Source organism: Crassostrea angulata, chromosome 2 (genome assembly GCF_025612915.1).
Source record: "Crassostrea angulata isolate pt1a10 chromosome 2, ASM2561291v2, whole genome shotgun sequence".
NCBI classification, from domain to species: domain Eukaryota; kingdom Metazoa; phylum Mollusca; class Bivalvia; order Ostreida; family Ostreidae; genus Magallana; species Magallana angulata.
This window is the reverse complement of record NC_069112.1, coordinates 54,398,886-54,425,627: the sequence shown is the minus strand read 5'-3', so window position 1 is coordinate 54,425,627 and position 26,742 is coordinate 54,398,886. Positions and strand designations below refer to the sequence as shown.

Here is a 26,742-nt window from a genome sequence, read left to right as displayed (position 1 = left end):
GCCGGTGGAACTTTTGTTGTAGAATGGGGCGTTGCTCGGTAATTTCTCAGAAATTGGAAAATATCTTGTTTCCAATTGCGGCTCTCTGCATGCGATGTTTTGACAACTTTTCCTATGGTCCGCATAAACCGTTCAACTTCTCCATTAGCTCTTGGCCATAATGGTGTAATTTTACGGTGCGTAAATCCCATATATTTCGTAAATTCGTTAAATTCATGGCTTCGAAATGGAGGTCCGTTGTCTGTCTTGACAATATTCGGAATTCCATATGTAGAAAAAATCTTATCCAATTTCGTCATTGTTGATCTTGCTGAAGTTGAATATACAATTTCTATCTCCGGATATCTCGAATAGTCGTCAATTACCACTAGTAGGTATTCTCCGGATGGGAAAGGACCGCAAAAATCTACGCTTACTTCCAACCACGGTTTGTTTGGTAGCTTTGGCATCCTCAACGGTTCTATCTTGTTGGCAGGAACAGATGATAGACATGGGATGCAAGATTTGCATAGGTTTTCTACCATTGAGTCGATTCCAGGGAACCAATTTTTTTCCCTTAGCAATTGTTTCGTTTTAACAATGCCTTGATGTCCTTCATGTGCTATGTCGACTATTTTCCTCTGTAGTGATGAAGGAATCACTAGTCTTGATCCTCTTAAAAGAATTTCCATCTCTTCATGTTTTCCAATACACAGCTCGTTCCTTAGTTTGTAAAACGACTGCATTGACATATTGTCAGATTTAGTTTTCCATTTTCCAGTCCTCAGATTTTGAATAACCATTTGTAGATTTGCATCATTTGCTGTGCTTTCCGCTACTTCCAATAAAGTAACAGTTTTTGGGACAGCATGTTGTGCAACAAAGTTGACAAATTCTTCCCCTATTTTTTCTTCTTTTGATCCATTCTCATCGGTTCGTATATCCGGGTGTCTGGACATATAGTCGGCTGGGTTGTCAACTCCTTTCTTATATTTGACATGGAAATCATATGCTTGAAAACGCAAACGCCATCTTTCAATCCTTGCAGGCGGTTTTGATTTCGGATTGTTGAATATACTTTCTAGCGGTTTATGGTCAGTAACCAATGTAAACCTGGATCCGTATATGTACAAGTGAAAATGTTCGCAGCTCCAAACGATGGCTAAAGCTTCTCTTTCTGTTTGTGAATAACGTTGTTCTACTTGGGTCAATGATCTGCTTGCATACGCAACAATTTTTCCTTCCTGGGAAAGGATAGCTCCAAGTCCAACTGGGCTTGCATCAACAACTACTTCCGTTGATTTGTTCTGGTCATAGTACGACATAACAGTATCACTTGTAAGTGAATTCTTTAGCTTTTCAAACGCCAACTGTTGTTTCGTTTCCCACTTCCACGCCATATTCTTCTGTGTGAGAATCCTTATCGGTTGCGTAATTGTTGAGTAATCTTGAATAAATCTAGATACATAATTTGTCATTCCAAGAAAACTTTTCACTTCAGTTGTGTTTGTTGGACTTTTTGCTGACTTGATAGCGGAAAAATACATAGCCAAAAAAAGATAGCTTTTGTTTGGTAAACTCACATTTTGGTCGGTTTAGTGTTATGTTGCGCTCCCGTAGCCGTTCCATGACTTTTCTTAAACGCGTATCATGTTGTTCTTGTGTTTCCCCATACACTATGATGTCGTCACTCATATTCTTTACCCCTTGTAAGCCTTGGAGTGATTCACTAACAGTCTCTTGAAAAATTTCAGCAGCTGATGAAATGCCAAAGTTGAGACGTTTATATCGGCGCAATCCTACGTGAGTTGTGAACGTCGTTATGTATCTTGATTGCTCTTCCAATTCAATTTGGTGATACCCTGCATTCATATCCAATTTTGAGAAGATTTTGGCTCCATTTAAATAATGAATTATGTCATCAACTGTAGGTGTTTGATATGTCTTGTTCTTTGAATTGCCTTATTAGGTAAACGCATATCCACGCACATCCTAATTTCATCTGGTTTTTTCGGTTTGGGTGCAACGACAATTGGTGAAACCCAAGGTGTAGGGCCTTCTACTTTCTCGATGATGTCAAGATCCTCAAGCCTTCTTAACTCTGCTTCTACTTTCTTTCGTAAATGGAAAGGTATCCGTCGGTGAGGCTGAACAGTAGGTTTGATTCTTTTATCGACATGAATTTTCACTTTTACATCTTTTATTTTTCCAATTCCTAGAAACAGGTCAGCAAACTCTTCACATATTTCATTCACATCTGTTGACAAACGATTGATCACTGGTATGATACCAAGATCTACGGCACTTTGGTATCCTAGGAGTGTACCATAATTTCCTTCGACTACATAGAATTTTCCAACAGCTATTTTGGACTTTGTTTCAATGGTCGCAGTGAAATATCCAAACGTTTTTATGTCGTTTTTACAACCATATGCGAAAATTCTTGTACTTGATTTGCTCAGTTTAGGTTTTGGATGCAGTTTGGAAAACGTGACCTCGTCTAAAATATTAACACTGGAGCCTGTGTCAATCAACATGTGAAAGCGTTGCCCATTAAGCGTAATATTAAACTTTGGTTGTTTTGTTGTAGAGTTGTTCCTGACGCTGAATACGTATCCATCATCTTCATCACAGTCCTGGATTTGTTTAACATGTTTTTTCTTAAACTGGGGTTTTGATTTACAATAAGCAGCGAAATGATTTTCTCGTCCACAGTTACTACAGATTTGTTTGAATGATGGACATTTTGTTTTGTGGGGGTAATGGCTTCCACAGTTATAACATTTAGAACTCTGTCTATATGTACCTTTTGTTCTCGGCTCTGGATTCCGCCTTAGTTTCCAATGATGAGTTCTTTGTCCTGATTCCTTTTGGTGTATTTTGTTTACACTGGAATTGTTATTTTCGATTCCCGATGCCTGCTTCTCCGCCAGTTCTAATGTTCTTGCCGTTTCTAGTAGCTTGTTGAGTGTCATCTCCTCACTAAGCGCTTTTCTTCTTAATTTTGATGATGTGCAGCTCTGTATGATCTGAGACTTGATCTCACTATCATTGTCTGCAAATTCACATTTTGTAACGAGTTGTCTCAATCGGGTGTGGTATGTGTCCACCGTTTCCCCTTCCGATTGCTTCGTTTGTCGGAAAACGTACCGCTAGTATTCCTTGTTTACTTTTGGTTCAAAGTAATTTTTCAACGCATCTTTGGCTTGGTCATAATTCTCGTCATTTCCTGTACCGTCAAAAGTGTCGAAAATGTCATAGACTTCCTCGCCAGCGTAATGAAGGAGTAGCGCACGTTTCCTCTTGTTATCTGTGATTTTCATTCCAACGAATAAGTTTTCCAGTCTCTGTACCCATTTCCTCCATCGGGTACCTATTGCTCCCTCAGCATGGACAGGACATTTAGGAAAAACCGGTAATCCAGATTCTGCCATTGTGTTTTCCTTCAATCCTCGTCGCCATTGTAAAATTGCTTAGTAGAAAGATAACACCTGTGGTGGGTTCGGATGCTACATTTATTCTAACTAAACTTTCACACAGATTAATGCTTTCCCATGCATTCTAACATTTATAATGTAAACATTTGTTGGTCTCACATAAACACACAGCAAGCGCTAATGGCTAGCTGGCTGAAGGATTAAGATAAACTGTTTCTAATGGACATTACACATGTAATAATTTTTTTTTTTTAAATTACAAAAAGATCGATCAGCTTTTTAAAAACAAGTTATTTTTCCCAATATATGTTCACAAATTTTGGTCTAATTATTTCAGATGCAAATAATTAAGTTTATATAAGGCACTATTAAACATCAATTTTTTTTTTAATTTTTCTCAAGTTCAGTTTATTCACTCAGACCAAATAATTTGGTACAAGAGGAACATATATATAATACATACAAATACAAATCGTCAGAGGTACAGACAAACAGGTACATTTTCATACAGGGAAAAAATATAAATAAAAAAGAACAGACTATAGAATCACTACTTATATTAGATTTTAGTATAAAGGATCATAATAGGAAAACAACTAAGAGGAGCAGACAGCATCAAAAATTTTTGAAATAAATACACATAATTTTCTTAGCGATTTACAATTGCAATTAGTCATGAGTTCAGAAAACTTAAAAAAAATTTGGTCTTTTCCAATATTTTGTGTTTATGTATTTTTTCCTTATTTCTTCTAGTGCCGAACATTCTAAAATATAATGAAATTCATCTCCAATAAGACCTTTATTACACAAAAGACATAACCTCTCATTCAAAGGAATGTTATACCATCTGCCTGTCTCTACAGGAAAACGATGGTTTGATGTACGAAATTTAATGAATTTTTTTCTTAGTTTTACAGGTAAAATATCAAGATACTTCTCAAAGCCAAAATATGGTTTTAAAATTTTATACACTTGACCTCTGGAAGAACAATTTATATCATTTGACCATATTTGCATAAATTGGTCTTTTAATCTTTGGTTTACAGTAGCAGATAACCATTCTATATTGACAAAATTATGGTTCTGCCAGACATATTGTAGCCCGCACATGTTCAAAATCATGTTCACATGTCTCAAATCAACAAAATCGTTTCATAACTCTTTGTAAAAGTGAATTTCAATACATCATTTATAAAAAATAAAAACCGAGCATAAACCATTCTCTTCTTTTACGCAAAACAGAAGATAGATACATGTTAATTTCGAAACCTACATTTATATAGTGTTAATTTGATTTTTGTGCAATTTATCCTTATATATCATTCAGGAATCATTAACTTGTTTTTCTTTCATTACATCACTGTCAACAGTCTTTATTGTTCAGAAAATACACCACAATCACAGTTAAATCATATTGCGTATTAACTTACGTATAAAAAATGTGTTAATAAAAATCTTGCCCTTAGGCTAATGTATCAACATTCTTTTGAACCTTAATCTTTGTATATATAAATACACTTCTGACATTTTATATAATAAGGAGAGGGCTTGATGCTTGTACTATGAAATACTTGTACGATTGTGGGACATTATTCAGTGACAGTCAGAATTGGCCTCCTAGAGACCCAAAGAATGTTTAAAGAATGTTCAGAATTAAGTCCTGATGGGGTCAAAGGAGCCAATCTTTCAGAAGTTCTTGGAATTTTGCCAAAATGTTGGCGATTTTAAAAAGTATAAAACGATCGCGTGAAATTAGCCTCATTATTTGTGCTACCATTAATATGTTTATTAAATTTTTATTTGTTTTTTTTAATGAAATATTCAGAAAAAATGCAAATTATTAAAGGCGTTTTAGTAAAAAATTATGCATTTTTTTTTACAACGTTGCATAGTTCAATTTATCGGATTCATTTATAGATATAAGTTCTAAATCGAAAAGGGATATTCAACTTTTATCCTTAAAATATTTTTTAAAAAATGGCACAACAATAAAATTTTGAAACCTTAATTAATAATATGACGTTCTCTGATCAACATCGACATTGCAAAGTGACTGATAGAATCTGATGACTATCATCTAATCTTGTTGTATCGTTGAACCATACAAGTCAATGTTACGACATGCTACATATGCATATTATTTTAGAATAATTTGAAAAATTTCAAAGTTTTTAAAATTTCAAATCAACCCAATCTCCCCCTCTCTGTCTGTCTGTCTGTCTGTCTGTCTCTCTCTCTCTCTTATTTAAAAGGGGTTGGGTGTGACCCCCTGACCCCCGATCTGAACCCAATACTGATAAATGCTTCAGAAGTTACTTTAAGTATACATTTTTGAGTCTTCAAGTGGGAAAAATATCTTCTATAAAAATACATGTAGCAGGAAAACACATAGAGTGACTGTATTAAAAAGTAAATTAATCGACAATGCAAATCATAACAATTACATTGTAATGAAGCCCCTTTTCATTTTACACTCCGCTGTTTAAAAAAGGATCAAAGGTTTAAGGCGATGTGGGAAAATATTGTGAGGTCAATTTTAACCCCCCCCCTCGTCTTCTTAAAAAGGGGGGGGGGGGGGATAGCAAAAACAACAAACACAACAAACATAACAAAAAAAAAAAAAAAAACAACCCCCCCCCCCCCCAAAAAAAAAAAAACCGAACAAAAAACAAACAAAACAAAAACCAATTTTAAAAAAAACCCAAAAACCAAACAAAAGCAAAAAAATAAAAGTCTTTAAAAAAATGAAGTTTTCTAAAAATTGAATTGTAGGAAAATGCGTCATCTGTTGTGTACCTATTCATCAACACGGTCAATTAGACTTGAAACATGTCAAAAATGTTCCGTCAATAGTCTTAATATATAGCATATCCTTTGATTTATTAACAAATTTATTTATTTATTTATTTTCGATCGGGCTCAATGCACACGCGATGAATGAACTTTGAACTCGATCAGCAAAAAAACGTAAACATTCCCACTTCCGCTTTGCATGGGGAATGTGCAAAGTTGGCGCAGAAAAAAAAGATCACGCGTGTAGACTTTAATGTTTACAATATCTCCACCTGTGGAATTTAGTTTACCGATAATGTAGGAATAACCGAAGATTGAAATTCTCATACAGGTAATATATGCGGTATTTTCACAACGTTTTCAGGGGGTGGTGGATTTTAACTATCAGCTGGTGTACTGTCTTATTTGTACTTGATGATATTTACTGATAACGAAATTATTGTGCTCATGCTATTTTTTTTAACATAAAATACTAAGAAATTTTTATTGAGAGAAAGAGCAGCTTATAAATTGATATAATCTTACAGAAATCAGGATTTTCCTTGTTTTATTTTTAATAATGATGAATTGCGTTGCAAGTTTGCTTTAAATATTTATTCAGTTATTGACATAGACATGCCGGTTGACCTGTTTAGGAAATTATGTAAGATTAACTTGTGACATTTAAAGAAAGCCCTTTAACAGTAAACAAAATTTAAATGTGGAGCATGTGGTATTTGTTTTGGACCCAGACCCTTTAACTCTCTATTTTTTTTTTTTTGTTTAAAGGGGGGGGGGGGGTCCTATATGAAGTGCAGTAGGGCACTCCCCCTCCCTAATTCCCTGAATAAAATTTGTGGGAAGGGGATCCATTGGTGAGTGAGTAGACTTAATGAACCTATGGGTGGGACTTGACTAAATGCAAAGAAAGCAGAAAAAACAACAGTTGCGATTGTGTGCAAGCTATAAAAAATTCTTGTGTTGACATGCCTGTGCATTTGCTTTCATTATTTGGATCATGCCCATTGCTATTGGATACCATGCAAACTCTTTTTTATTAAAATTGAGGGATCACTTATTCATATTTGTTAAAATGATGACAATGATGATGATGATGATAACTGTGCTTACACTGGAACATCTCTTGTCTCAATGACATGTACTGTAAATTAATTCATTATTTTATGCAGGTACTATTCAATTTTGCTCTCTTGATTCAAATCGTGAGGATTTAAAATCTAGAGCATCTTTTTTGTTATAATTTCATATAATTCAATTAATTAAGATTGTCTGAAAATAAAAGCGATATCAATTCCTTGCACTTGATAAGAAATCCACAGTATGCAAGGAAGTACCTGGTATTAAGCGGTACTTATCATGCCCGATCTTCTTGCCACAATATATACATGTACATTTATTACTTGGATCTCTATATCTACTCATAAGCCAGGTGCATTGAACGTTGATGTAATTTTGAGAGAGAGAAAAAAGGCCCATTTGATGATTATTAGACTTAAAGAAACATCGCTTTGAACATGTTGAAAGACGGTAATGCAAAAATATTTTTGTCCCCCACCCCCCTCACCCCCGAATCCCTCCCTCCCATGGACCCTCAACATTTTTTCAACATCTTTAGATATGGAGGATTGTTTATGTACCCACTTTTTGAACCTTCAGTATGAAGATTCAGTACATGTAGTCAGACCACTGTTCAAGTATCTAAAGATACACAAACACTTAATACGCTTCCTACTGCTACACAATGTAATTGATGTATTGATTTGCGTAACTTGGATGTATAATACATGTACATGCAAATACTCTGGGGGCTCTGTATATAATTTTATAAGTATTATCACTTGTTATGTATATGTATACATGTAAATAGGATCTCTCATATATAGTACATAATTTTTAACATTGAGCCTTGAAGAAAGGATAGATATAAATGCTCTGTGATCGAATTGGAATGGATGTAAAAAGATTTTTTTCTCCAAACTTAGCTTGCATGAATACAAAGAATGTAAAACTAAATTGAAATAGAAATGGAAAAAATGGTTATTTGTACATGTATTTTTTATTTGACACATCATCTGCATTTTATATTGCATATGCAACGTTCAAACTTGTTCTGGGATAATGTATTTCCCAGTGTTACTTAAGATGTCAATAATTATCTCCCCAGGTTAAAAGACACTCATCCAGGCCCCTTTTTGCTCTTGCAGAGGCTGTTCATATTAAGAAAGATATCGACCTCTGTCTTTCACAAAAAAAACTGCATTTTTCACATTTTTTTTTCATTTGAAAGGGCCTTGTTGTTTTAAGCTTGAATTTCTCCATATATGTAGGATAAGTTTGCTAATATTGATTTTTCAGTCGATGGCAAAAATTGAAAACCTATGATTATTTAACTGATTACATGTGCTGTCGATCAGTGTTAGATATTCATGAGCCTATAAGGTGATTTATTGTATTTCACTCTAATTAGTCTTACCACCAACTTTCTTTTAGTTATTTCTTTTAAGCCAGTAATTATCTGGTTATTATAATCTCCTTGGGGGGAAAAGGGGGAGGGAGTACTATTTCTAAAAAAAAAAAATCATTAAAGAATTCCCTTTATATCTCAAGGGATAAGGTTTTATTGCATTCTGCATGCAGACAACATTTTGCCTCGAGATACTGAAGATGTTATCATAATTTTGTGCTTGCAATAATCAAAGACTACATTGTGTACCTGGCCTTCTTCAGTCTTCTGTTTATTTTTATTTTTAGTTCTTCACTTGCTTTCCTCCCAAGCTTTGATCCATACAATATGGAGATTTAATGAGAATTGCAGTTTTTATTGTTACTGTAAATGCCTTATTTTACGCGAGTAGTTAATTCTGCGATTGAACCGTTATGCATCAAAATGATCAAATCGCAAAGTATGAAATTGCGAATGCTGAATTTTTATCATAGTTCTATTTAGTTTACATCTGTCCGTAAAATAAAAGTGAGATTTTGAAATCCACGAGAATCAGATGTACTTCTCTCGATTTTACGTGAATATAAATTCCTCGCAATTGATTAGGAATCTACGGTATCATAGTCATAGTAGTCAGGATGACTTTAAAATGTCTAATATCAAGTTTTTGTAGTCACTCAATGGTGCTAATGCTAAAAAGTCCTAGATTCCTTTGAATGTGATATTAATTATGGAAATGTGTCAGAGTGAAAGTCAATTTAAATGTGAATGATTGATGACCTTGAAAGGTCAAAAGTCAAGGGGCAAGTATCAATTTTTTTTAGCCACTCTGCTATCGAAAAGATAGGTAAGTTATCAGTTGATGAGATACGTCCGTAAAGTAAAGTAAAGTAAAGTAAAGTAAAGTAAAGTAGTGCAATTTGCATGTAAACATTGCGACTTTCGATGTCGACGTGAATTTAATATACTTCATATTCCGAGGTCGGTAGGTGTTCCGGAGAAGTCTGAGACAAGTAAAGAGACGATATCATTAGTAAATTACTCTCAGAATTTTATGACATTATTTTTCACGGGGTTCCACAGAATTGGGTGTAAAAAAGTAATGTACAATGTACACATAAATCACATGTTAAACATGTTAGAAAAATATATAATTATACATGTATCAATTGTACCATAATATTAAAACTCAATTCCTTGGCCTATTAGCACATCTGACTTTGTAAGCCCTTGCTTGCTCAATGAGCCCATTTAAGACTTAAATTATTGATTTAAATTCACAAGCTAGATATCAGTTGATGAGATACCGTAGCAATGTACAATGTACACATAATTTCACATGTTAAACATGTTAGAAAAATATATATATACATGTACTATCAATTGTAATACATGTATTAAAACTCAATTCCTTGGCCTATTAGTGCATCTGACTTCGTAAGCCCTTGCTTGCTCAATGAGCCCATTTAAGACTTAAATTATTGATTTTTATTCACAAGCTTGATTTAAAAGGTGATATTGATAACAATTTGACCTGTTTTTTCATTGATTTTTTGTTGTAGTTATGATAAACAGATCTACACTAGTTTCAACTTAAATTTTGTTTTAGATGCTATTTAAAAGGATAGAGAGTGTGTAGAAAAATGTCGCCCCTTGAATATCATCACTAAAGAAACATATTCTGATATTCATTCTTCAGTGAATAACAAATATACTAAATCAATAAATACTTTGGTTTCATCAATATTCGTTGAATACCAATTTTCAAGGATTTCGTTGTTTAGTTGATCCATGAAGTTAAATGTTCATTGAAGTGCAATTTTTATTAACATTTTGTATTGATAGGGTCATTGGCCACGAATTTATGTATCCTTAAAACTGTAATTTTCACTTTATCCATGAAAATTGATGCCCTTGAATATTAATGAAACCACTGTGACAGTAATGTACATGTTTTAAATTTACTCACTCCCCCAAATCTTCCCAGTGAAATTACTGGGAAAATATTAAGAAGATACAGGTCAACACATTTTGGACTAAATTGGTCCATGATCAAATTCATATGAAATTTTTCATGTCCAGTAACATTAAATTATACTTCATTTCTGAAATATTGAATAGATCTGTTCATATCGGGTTGACTGGGAAACATGGATTTAATTTCAGCAAATCCGATTTTGAGTAGTGTATGTAATACTAATAACTAATTAGCTTTTATCATTTATAGGAAATAATTTATTTTATTATAATAAGCTGAAATTGTTGGAAACTATGAGGTAGTCAGAGCATTTTTCCTGTTATGCCAATTGTCAATCCTTTCTCTCTGTCTCTCTCTGTCTGTCTGTCTGTCTCTGTCTGTCTGTCTGTCTGTCTGTCTGTCTGTCTGTCTGTCTCTCTCTCTGTCTGTCTGTCTGTCTCTGTCTCTCTCTCTCTCTCTCTCTGTGTCTCTCTCTCTCTCTCTCTCTCTCTCTCTCTCTCTCTCTCTCTCTCTCTCTCTCTCTCTCTCTCTCTCTCACGAACACATACACATAGTTACATAGTTTCCCAACTATCTGTATTATATTTATGTCATTCTAGCTTTTGTCTTTTACCCTTCTCCTTTAAGTTTCTTTTTTTTGTCTATTCTCTCTCTCTCTTGTTCTCTCTCTCTCTCTCTCTTGTTATTAATTAAGTAGTAAATATTGCAATTACAATTAGTTGACTTCATGTAAATGGTGCATTTTTTTTTCTTGTTTACCAGATTAATCCCACAGTCACAAATACAATAACAATGTTTTCATGGATGATAGAGACCAACTAGAGGGAAAAAGCTAGAAGCCATGGAGGAATTTTTACAGGAAACCAAACATTTCCTGGTAAGATTATTCAGATTATCACATTAATAAATAACATATTAAATGTTGAAACTTGCATCTGTGAATTTATTTAAACCTTTCTGCTTTGCTTTGTAACTATGCAGTAATGCACTCTTTGCTTTGATACCAGTATCCATTGTATTAGCAAATAACATTAAAAAAAGTATAATCAAACATGTTTATTTTAAAGCAGGAAATTAGTTATGATAAAAAAATGCTGGTTCAGAAATTTTTAATCAATGCAAATTTTAGGGTATTACCTTTAATCATGAAGTATATCTATGAATAATTATATTTCTCGAAACAATTGTCTGGAAGAGGAACTAAATCATCTTTTCAGTCTGTTTTTATATCTGTCTTTCTGTTTAAGTCTATCCATTCATTTGTCAATTCATCTGCCCATCTGTCTGTCTGAGGTTGTATTTATTAATTTTTAAAATTTCTTCTTCCTTTTTGGGCTTTTGAACTTTAGTAGAAACAGATTCTACTCACCTTGACCTTATTAGTCAAGGTCAACTAAAAGCAAGACCCTTAAGTTTGTTTTACTTGTTATGTACATTTACAGGGGATAAATTCCATTTCTGGTTAAAAAGATAGTTAAAAAAAATTATGGGTTATAACATTTTCATTTGCTTTTCACTGAAAGGTTTGAAATGCAATGACCTTGACACCCATGTATATATGGAAAGGTTACTCTTCAAGGTCATGGCACCCACACTCTTTTAGAGAATCAAATGAACATACATGTATGTATGCATAGTTTATTATATTTTTTTAAATGGTTACAGCACAAAAGCATAGCTGAAAAATGACCATGGGAGGCAGTAGGTTGATAATGATGAACCAATTGAAATGGGGGGGGGGGTTGCATAAATAGGGCTTTGTTTTACAGTATGCCTGCAATTTGTTTCACAATTTTGAAAGACAACGCATTCGTCTAATCTTGTAATGATTTCAGGTTCTGTTAAAAGTTTTTTAAATTTGAATGGTTGCAGCAATGCTGTGCATTGGAAATTAAATGCATTAAGTTTTATGACTCAAAAAAAAAAAAACTTTCAAGAGAGATTAAAGATGTTTTACAAGTATTAAATGTGTCAAGAAAAAAAAGTGCACAATAAAAATTCTGTTTAGGTTTAATGTGCAACTGTGCATTGCTGCATAAACATTGCATTTTATTATTCCGACGGCTGCATATTTTGAATTTTTTATATTTCCCCAAGATAAAGAGCAGGTTGTTTTAGTGATGAATGCCTCCATCAGGTGCAGGCAGTAAAGTATCTTTCATTGAAGAGTTTAAATGATAAGCCCCTTTAATGATATCAATTTAGGGCTGCATGTACATTGTATATATTATATAGATCCATCACTGAACAGCTTTGTCCTTCACTAAAGGAAAAAAAAACATCTTTACTTATAAACAGGACAACAAAAGCTTAGTCCTTCATTTACTTGGATGATTTGATATACTGTGGAATCATTAGATTTGTGGTGGCTCAATTTTCGTGGAATTTGTGGGTAACTCTCATCCACAAAATAACATCCTCAAAGAATTAATAATTAGGGTCATATTAAGTCAATTTGTTTGCTTTTGATGATACATGAAATTATGTCCCCATGAATCTTTGAAATTTTAGCAATCTACATATTAAACTGGTCCCAACAAATTTTAATGATTCCACAGTAATATTGAAATTTGATATATATCCAATGCAGCTATAAAAATGTAAAATATTTCATATGCAAAACATAACGAAAGTACAAGTATTTATATTATATACAGGGGAACATTTAAATTGCCCCTTTTTTATTTTTACCCCTTTTGCTCTCTTTGCCAGCAGGCAAAACTTAGACTGATTGGCAAAACAATTAAAAAATTACTGTGTTAAATTAAAAAAAAAATATCTATCATATATTTCATTTTTTGAGGGAATTCAAAACACGGCAAAACTGTTCAAAAGTGATTAACTCAAAGGGCAATAAACAAACTACAAGGCAAAAATAAATTGGAAATGTAATTCATTACATGACTGCTTATCATTAAACTATATATAATTATATAGAAGCAACACAGCTTCACAATGTTAATACATTAATTCAGAACTGAAGTTTTAATGGACTGAGGATTAATTGTGGAGACTCAGATTCAAAACCTATTTATAATTTTAAACTGATCCTCATACCACTGAGAAGCTTTCTTTAGTTGATTTAAACTTTGAAGGAATTAAAATTAGTTTGATAAAAATTTTTTACAAATATATTCATATTATTTCGAAATTTTTGCTTGCAGGAGACAGATGATAAAATACATGTTGTCATTGGCAACGAATCATGTGACCTTGACTCTGTGGTGGCAGCCTTGACCTATGGCTATTTTCTGCACAAGGTTACACTTTCCATATATACTAATAATGAAACTCTTCATTAACTAATATGAGTACTTTTTTATTATGATGAAATATGCAACTTCTTTTTGATGGTTTGATCACTGTGTTTTTATACATTGTTATGCAGTTTATAAAATGAAATAAGTGAATCCTTGAATGTCATTGACCTCATTACATTTGACCTGGACATCCAACTTTTTTCCCTCTTCCAGACCTCATCTTCAAGCCAAACAAGATGTCTTCCAGTACTGAATACTCCAAAATCGCAATTCCATCTCAGGACCGATTCCAAGTATCTCCTCAGCCAGACAGGCATAAACCCAGACCATCTGACCTTCAAAGATGACCTTGACCTTCAAGACCTCCATCTCAAGGGCAGACTGTCCCTGACCCTGGTGGACCACAATGTCTTGGCGGGAGAGCATGCATCGCTAGAGGACAGTGTTGTGATGGTGATCGACCATCATCAGTTGGAGAGGAAGCATTGCGACAGGTCAGTGTTATAAGAGTACATGTATATCAGTGTAATTATGTCAGTATATTGTATAGGACAGTTTGTACAGTAAAATACGGTTGTAACAAAGTGCCAGGGATGGGCAATTTTGCTTCCTATAAGTGTAATTCACTATATTGGTCAAGTTTACAACATGTAATATAGTCATGGGGAATGAAAAAAATTCGCTCCAATTCAACATAATCATGTTTGCTATAAATGTGTTTTAATGAAACTCACCGGAACTTTTAAGTTGAATAAAACTGAACTTTTAATGGCTGAAGATTTTCAGATATAAAGTTATAAAAAATGACTTCATCCAAATAACCAATGATTACAGCAAATTAAGTTCTTTAATTATTTTTCAAACTGCGGTTTTTAGTGTAGTATTCAGCAATGTCTCATTGTAAAAATAAAAAGTAGAAGTTTACATCGTAAAGATTCATTTTTGTTAAAAAAAAAATCCTGTGTGAATTATTGATATGTCTTAAAGATCTGAAGCTTATTGCTAGCTCAATAGATGACTCTCTATAGATGGGCACAAAGGTAAGGAGTCTTAGGGAAGAAGAGTAATTAGTTTATCAACCAGTGAATAGAAACTAAGTTTGGCGCTCCTGGCTATAATGTCATTTGCCAATAATGCCTCTCTATAATGAACAGCTTTGGTTTTCGTGGTCTCATCCACAATTGAATCCTTTGAAGAATATGTTTTCCTATGGATACTTCGACTTTAGTCTAGGAGTAAAAACCTGTGCTCACTTGTAAATTTAAATTTAACAACAGTACCATGATAAAACATGTACAAAGTCTTCATGACGTCTTACAAACTTTTGATCCAAGTTTTTTCTTCAAACAAACCTGTACCATCTGTTTTCAAATTTACCTTTTTTTTTAATGTACATTAATTTGTTCATTTTATACTCTAGTTTTTTGTGTGAATGCGATTTGGAATATTACAATTGCAATATGTACTTCTAATGTTGTAAAACACTAATGAATGCTGGGAAGTTATTAGCTAAAAATAGATATTTTAAGGAGGCTGGATTGATGGTCAACAAAATAGCCATCTCACTAACCTTAAATTTTTTTTAGAAATGATTTTTTAAGATACAGTGTTACAATCAAGAAATAAACAGCAATTTAAAAGGTTCACTGGGATATGAACTTGGTTGGTCACGTGATCAAATCCTGTGAAGCCCGAAGGGCTTCTCAGATGATTTGATCACGTACCAACCAAGTTCATATCCCGGTGAACTTTTTAACATTGCTGTTTATTACTTATATTTACATTTGAGAATGGCAAAATGTTCAGAATCATTAATATAACGATGTTTTTATGTTTACAATATTGCAACCGTCAAGCAATTAGCACTTAGCGTTCATGCAGAATTGAACATTTTTGCTATTATATAGGTTCATATAAGGAAGCATATTTGTAAATGTAAATATCATTAAATAAAGAAAAAAATTCATAAAGATATGTTTCAGTCTGAAGCTTTTTAAACTATACTTAGTACTTGCTTTGTTAATACTCAGGATTACTGTTTGGTCATTTTTTGGGTGCATATAATACACCCAATTTTAAGCTCTTTTTTTTTCTCACCACTTTCAGACCCAAAGTGGGGGTGCGTATTACACACTACTGTGCATTACACTCGGTGGATTGCGGCAATTAAAAGAACAAATTATTTTTTTTTCAGCTTTAACATTTGAATATTTTTCCTAGTATGTCATTATACAGAGCTCTTCTTATAAAGGAGGTCAATATAATCTAAAAAATGGCCGCCAACATCCAGCCCTCTTAAAAATTGTATCTTTTTTAGACAAGTTGTATTATAGTCTCATAATTTAAAAGTGATTTAATTAGTCGACAAAGTTCTCATCAACAGGTATAAATGGTGATCATGGTGATTAATTAATTACAAGACATCAATTAAAAGTAACATAAGCTGAACAATTTTTTTTTTAATCTGCTGCTGACAGTAGATTGACAAAAGCAGACAAATTGAATTCCACAGATTAATATGAAGAGCGAAAACTTTTTATGAGAACCCTCTCTCTCTGTCTTAATCGCGCTGAAATATTAATGGCGACTTGACAAGGTTTCATATAGAATTCAATATTGATTTTTTTTTTCCCCCCTCCATCTTCTGATGACACTTTAATGACAGCCCCCAGAACTCTAATCTATCTGTGTCGGAAACAACAGTGGATCATGTCTCAAATCTTGAAAGGGAACATTTTGATATGGATGATAATTACATACATGTAATCTGCTACATGACTACATGCACAGATATTTTTAAGGTGGTTTACCTAATATATATCCGTTTTATTTTGTGAAAAAATTTGCAAAAAATAGAGAAAATGTGCAAAAAAATTTTGGCGTCATTGAAAGTGATTTGAAAATTGTATTACAAACATTACTGAATATATTTTCTGCATATTGAATATTTTGCTCTGTCAAAAGTGATTGCGAAAACAGCGAAAAATTAGATCACTGCAAAATAATTAGAAAACAATATATAAGGGAAACATTCAGATATATGTTTTGATGTTTGAATAAAATTATATATTGAAAATAAAAACACTATTTGATATTGTACAATATTTGACCTAAAAACTCATTTTAAAAATTCTTTGGAGGATAAAAATTGTAAAAGCCCCAGCATTGTTTCGAACAATATTTACATTTTTCAGTGTCTTAAATTGCCTGTAATAACACGTACTACATGTACATATCATCTTTGTAGTTTTTGTACTATACAGTCCAATGAATTCAAATGATGTATGTATAAGGCACAAGTGTCGTTTGCCTATTTATATTCAAATAATTTAATCATAAATTTGCTGAAAATCATATTAAATAAATAATATAAAAATTATATGAATTAAAAGGTATATATCATGTCTATCATAAAACCTTTTGGACTTTATTGGATTTGATCACGCTCTGACCAAAATTATCACCTCATAATGCTCAAAGAATGATTCCTTGTTCCTTAAATATGAAAATGGGTTCAATTGCATTGTACATTTGGTATGTTCATGTACTTGATTGTTTTTATTTTCACTGAACTTTTTTCCCTTTTGCAAAGCAAAATCTTAATTAAGCTTTCTTCCTGATAATATTTTTTTAATTTCCTTTTTAAGTTAAGTGTGATTTTTTTTTAATCTAATATGGCACAATAATTTTTCTATCATGTCCTGATAAATTTTTTATCAGCTCTCTCTCTCTCTCTCTCTCTCTCTCTCTCTCTCTCTCTCTCTGATCCACTGCCTACATCTTTCAACTTTTTTTCATCATTTTTCATGTGGGAGACTTTAGAATGGCAATGATGGATCAATTTCTTTTGCTAGCGGCACCCAAAGACTTCAATCCAAATTTTCTTTTGACAGTCATTTAATTACTAGAAAAAGAATAGAAGAAAAGAAAACTTAATACAACTATTCTTTTGAAATGGAGAAAGAAAAATCGGTTGAATTACGCTTTGTCTTTGAAATGTAATAATGATGAAGCAGACAGAGCGACGATGTCAACAATAATAAAAGTGTCGGTTTCCATGACGACCTGTGAAAAAAGACACTGAAACAAAATGATTATATGTTTATCAGTATGATATTTCAATTGATAGATGATCTTGTCATCAGCTACAGGTGACCGCAAGATCGGTGACTGTTACTCCTTTCACCTGCATGTTTCCAATAGAGGGATTAATTTTCAATGAAGTTATATGTACTTTATAATTATGCTACTGGTGTCCAAATGAAAAAAATGTATGGTTGCGTGCATGATGTGTGGAAATTTTTCATATAGTATTGTAATACTTTGATCAATACAGTGACAACATTTAATTTAGTACATTATTAAATATATTTATATTACTATTACGCTTGCAAATTTTTTTTTTTTATTATAAAATTATATAAGATTTATTGATGAAAAATAGGTGTAGGAATAAATGAATTGAATGATTAGCTTAATTACATGTACTGTTAATTCCTAATTAAAAGCAAGGAATTATAAAATTGCGAGAGCAGATCTTGCAGATTTTAAAATCTTGCATTTTTTTTCCAGACGCATGTAAACTACATGAATAAAGATAGAAATAATGATAAGAATTTGGCATGTGCAATTTATTATTATCATGATTTGATGGAAAACAGTTTAATTCCGGAATTATGTTCTTGCTGAAAATAAGAAAAAAGATCTATACTCGTATTTATTTTAGCTTGTTACTTAGGTCTACAACCAGAAAACATTTGATTTGTCTAATGTATTTTATCAATGACCATTGCAGACCTGACTTTAAAAATTGGTAGCATAAAGAAATACTGAATGACGTTTGACCTTTGGCTTTTGACCTTTATGACTTATATAAAGAAATACTGAATGACCGTTAAACATTTGACCTCTAGCCTTTGACCTCTATTTCAGGGTGAAGGTCGTGCTGGATATGGTGGGATCTTGCTGTACTCTGGTGGCGGGGATAATGTTGGACTGTCCAGAATTTACTCTGTCTCCACAAATTGCCACCATGCTGATCGGTAAATATCAAAAAGTCGAGTGACAATTCTTCTCCCTTCTCCCCTTTGTTTTTTCCTCAAGTTTTGCTTTAGATAAGAATAGGACCAAGGGTGATAAACAGAGCTAAAATAATGTTACATTTATGCATAATGTGTATTTATTGATAATCAACTTGATGTTTGCCAGAAAGAGAGAGACATTGCACAGACAGCAGGAGAGAGAGAGAGAGAGAGAGAGAGAGAGAGAGAGAGAGAGAGAGAGAGAGAGAGAGAGAGAGAATCATTGGAGAAAGATGAATATTTGAGAGAGAGAGAGAGAGAGAGAGAGAGAGAGAGAGAGAGAGAGAAAAGAGAGAAGAGAGAGAGAGAGAGGAGAGAGAGAAAATAATCTATAGCATGAGGGAGCTGGTCTGTGCATTAGACAGTTCATGCTGTTGCTAGGGCATTCAGGTTGGCAGGCAGTGTTTAATTATGAAACTTGATAAGGTCTCTGATGAAGTACATTTGTTGTTGTGACTTTTGTTTTATTCTGAAAGGCGAGCTGGCAGAAATAACAGACAGAGATCAGTGTGTGTAGAGTGATATGGATTATGCAACTTAGAGTGTGTTCAAATTATAAATTCTTTGGATTTTGAAATTTGTTCATTATGGATTGTAGTAAATAATGTTAAGTTTTTGTTAGAAAAATCTGTAAAAAAAAATTGATTGAGAGTTTTATGCCTTTCATATTATTTTCTTCTAAAAAATATTTAATATACACACTGTACAATATTATGTACTTGCATGATTTAAATACTAAGTCAAATCCTTAAGGGTTTTAATTCATTACCTGACACTATTCAGTGTTACATTGTTCTTTTCTTTTGGATTTTTTAATTTTTAAAATTAATTTTTTTTATAAAAATAAAAAACTTTTTTTTTCCAGGAACAATATTAGTGGACACTGTTAATACAAGCCCGGAGGCAGGAAAGACAACTCCGTATGACCAGGAGATATTGGGCCGACTGATGCAGGCCGTTCCCGACCTCGATCGAGACAAGCTCTTCAACCAGATTCAGGAAGCTAAAAACGATGTCTCCGGTAAATTCATCTAGATCATGTTTTAACAAGTGCATGCATGATGTTCAGTTTTTAAGTGGTTTTACATAGGTTTTAGATTACATGTACATATGCATTGCGTGGGTTATGTAACATTTCTCTGACATATGGGTATGCTTAAAACAGTGTAGATCCTTTATCATATGACGTGTGGCATTTTTTTTATTGCCCTTTCAAGGGGCCTGTTTATTTCAGTGCATTATGCAGTTGTCTAGAATGAAGAAAAAAATGAGCTGTGTGTTTGTAATATACATGTACAATATGTATTTTTTTATATTAAATTTTCAATTTAACATTTAAATGATTCATTTTGAAAACAGGAAAGAAAAAGTTGTAAATGTGATTAATGGTTAGAGATCATACTGTGAGGGCAGACATTTTTGTGGGGGTAGAATTTTGTTGTTTATGAATTTAATTATTTTTGTAGGGATTAAATATTATTGTTTAAAAAAACATTTCACCCCAAAAATTTGTTTGGGATTCAATTTTGTTGATATACTGTATTTTGATGAATATAATAGGCACTGGTATTTAAGAAGGGGAAAACACATTTATTTTGCTTTAATAAACGAGACATTAAAATCATGTGTTTTTATATGTTCTATCTATATTATCTTTGCAGCCCTTACAACTCAGGAAGTCTTAGAAAAAGACCTTAAATGTGTCACCCATAGCAACCAGACAGTGGTGATGTCATCAATTCCTGTGTCTCTGGAAGTAAGTTACCATGGCAACACATATTTCATATGTTCATGTATATGAATGATAATTTAGGTAATTCAGATATATGTATGCTTTGGTTTCAGTAGCATGAGCATCAGTGTTAAGGGATATTTTAATTGTTGATGTTGATAAATGTGAAAAATGTAAGAAAAAAGGGCAAAACAATGTTTTGAAAGATTCTGAGCTGTTGTTATTGAATCTATGTATTTTAACATTTGTTTTTCTTTTGCACGAACTATTATTGTTTAGGATGAGAACCCAGTAAGTTACAAGAACTTGTTTTCGAATCCTTTGTATATTTATATACGGTATACAATTAAAAAATGTATAAAATATGTTCTAACCATAATTGTTTTCCAATTAAAGTACATGTATATCCAAACCATTATTGAAATAAGAATTGATAAAACATAAGTAAGAAAAGTTCACTTTAAAATTAAAAAAAAAAAAATTATTAGAAATCAAAATACTTATTATGACAATAATATCAGCTAAACATGTTGGGCAAAACACTTCAGAAATATAAATGTAAATTTTAAGCAAAATTCTTTCTTTGGATTTGTCTTTCTTCAATGCACAACAAGTATGTAAGCAAGAAAAAAACTATTTTGTTGGGTTTTTGAATTGATAATCAGAATTGGAAAGATTTTAAACTGATCAATTTATTATTACAATCAATCATCATTTCACATCACAATTTGGTTAAAAAAACCCATTGATTTTCTCTTCTGAAATGGATTGAGCTGGAGAGGTTTTTTAAAACATTATTACTTGCATATAAGCATCCTCAAATTCTATTTTTTTTTTGGTTTCAGACTTTTTTGCAGCGCTCTGATGTGAAAGAGGCATTAGATGCTATCATGCATGGGAGAAGTGGACAGAGTGTTGTCGTCATGACAATGCACATCGAGTCGGGGGACCCCGAAAGGGAAATTTTGCTTTTCTCTCACAATGAAGAGGAATTGAAAAAGGTGAAGTGAAAGTAAAAGTAAAGTAATTAGATAACAAACCACAGCTTAATATGAACTTACATATGAAATAAAAAATGCCATAATTAATAACCATCAAAGTCAAGTTGGATACAAATTGAACTGTGAAAAATATTCAAGGTCATTATAAAGAGCCCAAGGTCTAACTGATTATTATGGTTGAATCATTTGTTACTGGGAAGTTTTTTTTCATTGTGTAAACACTATTCGTTCTTATTATTACTCTGCGCGTGCATTTAGAATAATAAAAACTTTAAATGATAAATCTTTATCTGTATGTTAAACAAATTTATCAAGACATATGGCCAAAATAGCACTGTTCACAAATTTTTATGAAAAACAATTTAACAACAGTTGTTTAACATTTTAGTTAAATTATGATAAGATTCTGTTTAGATATTTCCTACCCAAACTATTCAATGTGAAATAGTCAGACAGAAACTCCCTAAATCATGAAAGCTTGTTTGCAATAATATAGATGTTACATCTTTTTAGTACTTACATTTCAGTTGGCAGAGTTCTTGAGGAGTGATAAAGATGTCCAACTTGACCTTCAACCTTTGACATGTGACTTAAAATACTCATTTGCATATCGCCAGGGAAACGTCAAGGCTTCCAGAAAGAAAGTCTTGCCACTAGTCAAATCCTTTTTGCAAACAACCTGTATACCTCAGGATGAACTCTTGTTGAACTTTGACCCAATGGGGTCAAATGTGAGTGCGAGTGCACTTGTAGATTTTTCTGCTGACTCACCTTCCCTTTCAGTGCCAACCAACTTGGAAAAACCAAGCACCAATCAAAATCTGTTATTTGATCCCATAATGACCGACAATGCTAATGCCAACAGCACTGCTACGCAAGATCTCCTGGGGTTGTTTGATAGCAGTACGCCCTCTCAGAAGCAACCTAAAATCAGTGTCACGTTGCCAAAATCTCCAGAAGGTGGATTCACTGCAGGCTCCACCTTCCCTGATTTGCTGGGGGACTTTACAGAGTCTGATGTGATGGAATCACCCCTAAGGACCCCTGATTTGATGCAGAGTCTCTCGGAAGCTTCCTCTGGACCTGGCTCGACTGCCAACTCCCGTCCTGGTTCTGAATTTCCAAGTCACACGGTGACCCCACCAGAGACAGGGACACCCCCCAACAGTCTGATCTCATCCGGATTTCATCTCCCCAACAACGAATTCACGCTACCTAGCATGAACAATGCGGAAACCATTGAAAAGATCCAACATAAGAAGCAGCAGATGATGAGCCACGGAATGACCACATCGCGGTTGAGAGGAGACTCCACAGACAGTTGTCCCTATACGCCACACAACAGTGTGGCAGATTTTCAGTTTGATGCGTTCGCCAAGGAACATAGCTTACGAACTTTGAATAACTCCCAGATGGTGCGTGATGTGGAACAGAAGAGGAAATCTCTAGGTGGAGAAGTGGATTTAGTCTCTTCCTCTACAGATCAGGAGGAGGCAGAGAATGTTCCTTTCACACCTTGCAACAGTTTTGTTTCGGAGCAGTTCGGTGACTTATATAACCGAGATTCAAGTCTACGCAGTCTTAATAATGCAGAAATTGTGCAGCAGATTCAGGAGAAGAGAGCTAGTATGAGTGGGATTGCATCCACTGTTTTAGAAGAGGGAGAGGAAAATGAGGAGGAGTGCAATGAGGAGAAGAAGATGGAAGAAGATGATGGAGAAGAAGATGTTGTTCCTTTTACCCCACAGAACAGTTTCATGGAAAGTAATTTCGATAGGTTAGCCAAGGAGCATAATTTACCTAGTCTTAACAATGCAGATATGGTGCTAAGAGTTCAACAAAAACGCTCCTCTTTAGGGAACATGATGGCCGACCCCGAAGAGGGCAAAGTTATGTCCCCTGGTGCGGAAGGAGAAGACGAGGACCTCGAGCAGAGTTACTCCCCTTTTACACCTCAGAACAGCTACGTTGAATCCCACATGGAGAAGTACGGGAGACATGGTCTTGACATGAATTCTCTCAATGACCGTCTGCTGGGTATCGATCAGGACAAGTCTGTGATAAATCCACTGGTGCCAAATCTACTGGACTTTGACCCTTTGTCAGGAAAACCAGAAAATGTGGTTGCCAAGGGAATTGCTCAAGAAATGTTTAAAGACAATCAAGAAAATTCAGTGAACGACTTGCTAGATCTTAACTTTGGTGATCAGGAGGATGAAAATGGTGATGGCAGCGGCGGCAGTGATGGCACAGGGAATCATGGGAAATCCAGTGGCATTATGGGAAAAAATGACAGTCAAGGAGCTCAAGGAGACAGAAGTCAGTCAAACGAGACATCTCCAAATATGGACACCGGACCAGTGGATGATGTTGCATTCTCTTTAGCGGGGAAGCTCATAGAACATGTATTAGATAACTTTGAACCTAGTGATCTATTGGTGGACACGGCAGAAAGTAATGAGGCGGTCGTTGTCCCTGTTTCTACGGAAACCAAAAAACAGGAAGAGCAAGCAGTAGAAGTAAAATCTCAAGGACCCCAGAGTTTGTTGGTCCCTGACTCAAGTACTGGTAAGTTTTGGTGAAAAGCATTCCTTTTTTTTTCTTCACAAATGGATTGGATATATAATTATACCTTTATATGCACATTGAAGTATATTCCTTCTCTGGTTTATTCAAAAATGAAGATGGCTGCAGATTCCTCAAAATTATTCATATAATTTCTAAAACTGTATTTTATTTTTAGGCTAGAATTGTTAAAAAAAAATATACAATATTCAATAAGATTCAGTGGAGATCTAAACAAAGATTATTACATCGAGCTTTATCATACCATTGACAATTGTAAAATAATTCAGGAAGACACATAAAGAAATAAACAGAGAGATTCAGAACAGTAAATGATAAAATGATCAACTTTTGAAAAATATGTTTTTTTTTCAGATGTGAAGAAAGTTCCCAGCAGTGGCCAGCTCCTTGGCTTGGAAACTGATTATCTCTCCAAAGTGGACCTTTTCCATGGTAACTATGACCTCATGAGTAACCAAGGCAACCAGGAGGTGGTGGAGAGTTCAAGTTTCCGCAAAATCAGCGGAGAGGCTCCGCAGACCGTCCGAGAGGAAATTCTTGACTCGATCTCGCGCGAGTCTTTCGACAGATCTCGAGCAGGAGAGGAAGGTTATAAAGAGAATGGAATTGAGGAGGAGAATGAAGGAATGATGGAAGAAATCAGGGAGGATAGAAAGATAGAAGGAGGAATGAGTAAAGCAGGAGGTGTGAAAGAGGAGGAGGAGGAAGTTAAGATTGAGGAGCAAGAGGGCAAAGTTGAGGAGCAGGAGTCTGATTTGACACAGACAGAGGGGGAAGAGGGTAAGAGACTGTGATAGCAGTGTTAAGGGTCCTCCACACCCCTAACTTGTGAAGCTTATGACATCATAGTCTTGAGATTTAAGTCAACAAATGTACCATCTGATCTACCTTACAAATTTAGATATTGAATGGGATTGAATAATGAAAAAAAATATTTTATCTTAAATTATGCAAATGCTATTCATCTTTAAAAGATCAATATAGTCTGAAAATGGTAAAGACCGTCCAACTCTCTTAATTAACCCCTTCATGGTAACTGCGATACTGCTATTTTGCTGGGCAAAATGACATGGTTTAGTGAAATATGATGTACTGTGGTTTCATTAATATTCAAGGGTATCAATTTTTGTGGATAAGGTGAAAATCAGAGTTTCAAGGATACGTAAATCAATGGCCATATCAATACGAAATGTTAATAAAAATTGCACTTCAATGAACATTTTAATTCGTGGATCAACTAAGCAACGAAATCCACAAATATTGGTATTCTACAAATGTTGATGAAATCACAGTAACATCAATTGTTTCATTTACGTAATTTAATTATCTACCTACTAAAATATCATTTTGCCCTGCAAGAGAGCAGTACTGCAGTTATCGTGAAGGGGTCTATTGCAGTGGGAAATTGTTTATATCAACATATTTAGATTGTCAAACTTTGTAGTGCAGTGTATATTGTATCAAATAAATGGCCTGCAGATCCCTAGTTAGAATACAACAGAGACTTTCGTTTACATCTTGTCAGAATTCATTTGCAAGGATTTTTTCAAAATTATGATTTTGATTTTTCCCCTAATAGCTAATTTTACTTGCTCAATATTTAACTTGCATTTACAAATTGTTCACATGCTAGATTTTTATCATACATTAAAAAAAAAAAAACAATTTGTGCTTGTATAGGATCTGATAATTTTTGTCATATTTCAATGTAGTTTTCCCACTGTTTAAACAATAACATTTGCTTTTAAGGAAGTCCTTGGTTCACAAACAATCTTTTACTTGAAACCACTATTTCAGTCATCCATAAATCACACTTTTGCTCTTGAAATATGTTGAAAGGAAGAAAAATCTTAAATTGCATTTTGAATTTTGTATGTATAGTTTAATGTTGTGTAAAGATGCAGACTTAATGAGGCTTGGTATAGTCTTGGTGTTTGTAGACTGTATTAAACTCCTTGAGTTGGAGAGCTCTTGATGCAGGAACAAAATATGTAAAATTTAAAACCCTTAAATATCTAGAATTCTTTTGCTAAATATCATAGTGTATTGCTAAAAAATTAAATTTTGTAATGGATCTGATGGGTGATTTGTTAAGCATCCAGCTTTCTCAAGTTCAAGGATTGCCTCATGATGGGCGTGGAGATGTGAATCTCAAATTCTTTATGGCAGGGAGTATTAATATTCAAGCATTATATAAGAAACTGTTAAAAATAAAGGGGAAGGAAAAAAGATGCAACTTCCTTAAAACCAAGACTTTCATCAGTTTTTTTAAGTGAGTTTTCCTGTAAAAATACAAATATAAAGCTGGCATAAATCGAAAAAATTTTCATGATCCGATTTGTTATAATTTTGGAAAAATGTTATGGCTTTTCCAGAGACATTGTCTAAAACAGTTTAATAGTAGTTTGAACACCCTTTGTGTGATGCAGTACATTCAGTACTTTGATTTTTG

At 33.7% G+C, this 26,742-nt stretch overlaps 1 protein-coding gene across 2 annotated transcripts in view; it reads left to right on the top strand.

Annotated features, from left to right (window-relative positions):
* Window positions 1-6,388: 6,388 nt before the first annotated feature.
* The window catches only part of LOC128170489 (protein prune homolog 2-like), a 39,769-nt gene continuing 19,415 nt past the window's right edge, over window positions 6,389-26,742 (top strand). For both annotated transcript variants that reach the window (XM_052836259.1, XM_052836260.1), the window contains exons 1-10: window positions 6,389-6,540; window positions 11,393-11,507; window positions 13,795-13,890; window positions 14,104-14,384; window positions 18,823-18,932; window positions 19,837-19,992; window positions 20,633-20,727; window positions 21,549-21,704; window positions 22,232-24,272; window positions 24,645-25,070. In XM_052836259.1, coding sequence (XP_052692219.1) covers window positions 11,472-11,507; window positions 13,795-13,890; window positions 14,104-14,384; window positions 18,823-18,932; window positions 19,837-19,992; window positions 20,633-20,727; window positions 21,549-21,704; window positions 22,232-24,272; window positions 24,645-25,070 — 3,397 coding nt within the window. In that variant the 5' untranslated portion in view covers window positions 6,389-6,540; window positions 11,393-11,471. The remainder of the gene's footprint in view (window positions 6,541-11,392; window positions 11,508-13,794; window positions 13,891-14,103; window positions 14,385-18,822; window positions 18,933-19,836; window positions 19,993-20,632; window positions 20,728-21,548; window positions 21,705-22,231; window positions 24,273-24,644; window positions 25,071-26,742) is intronic.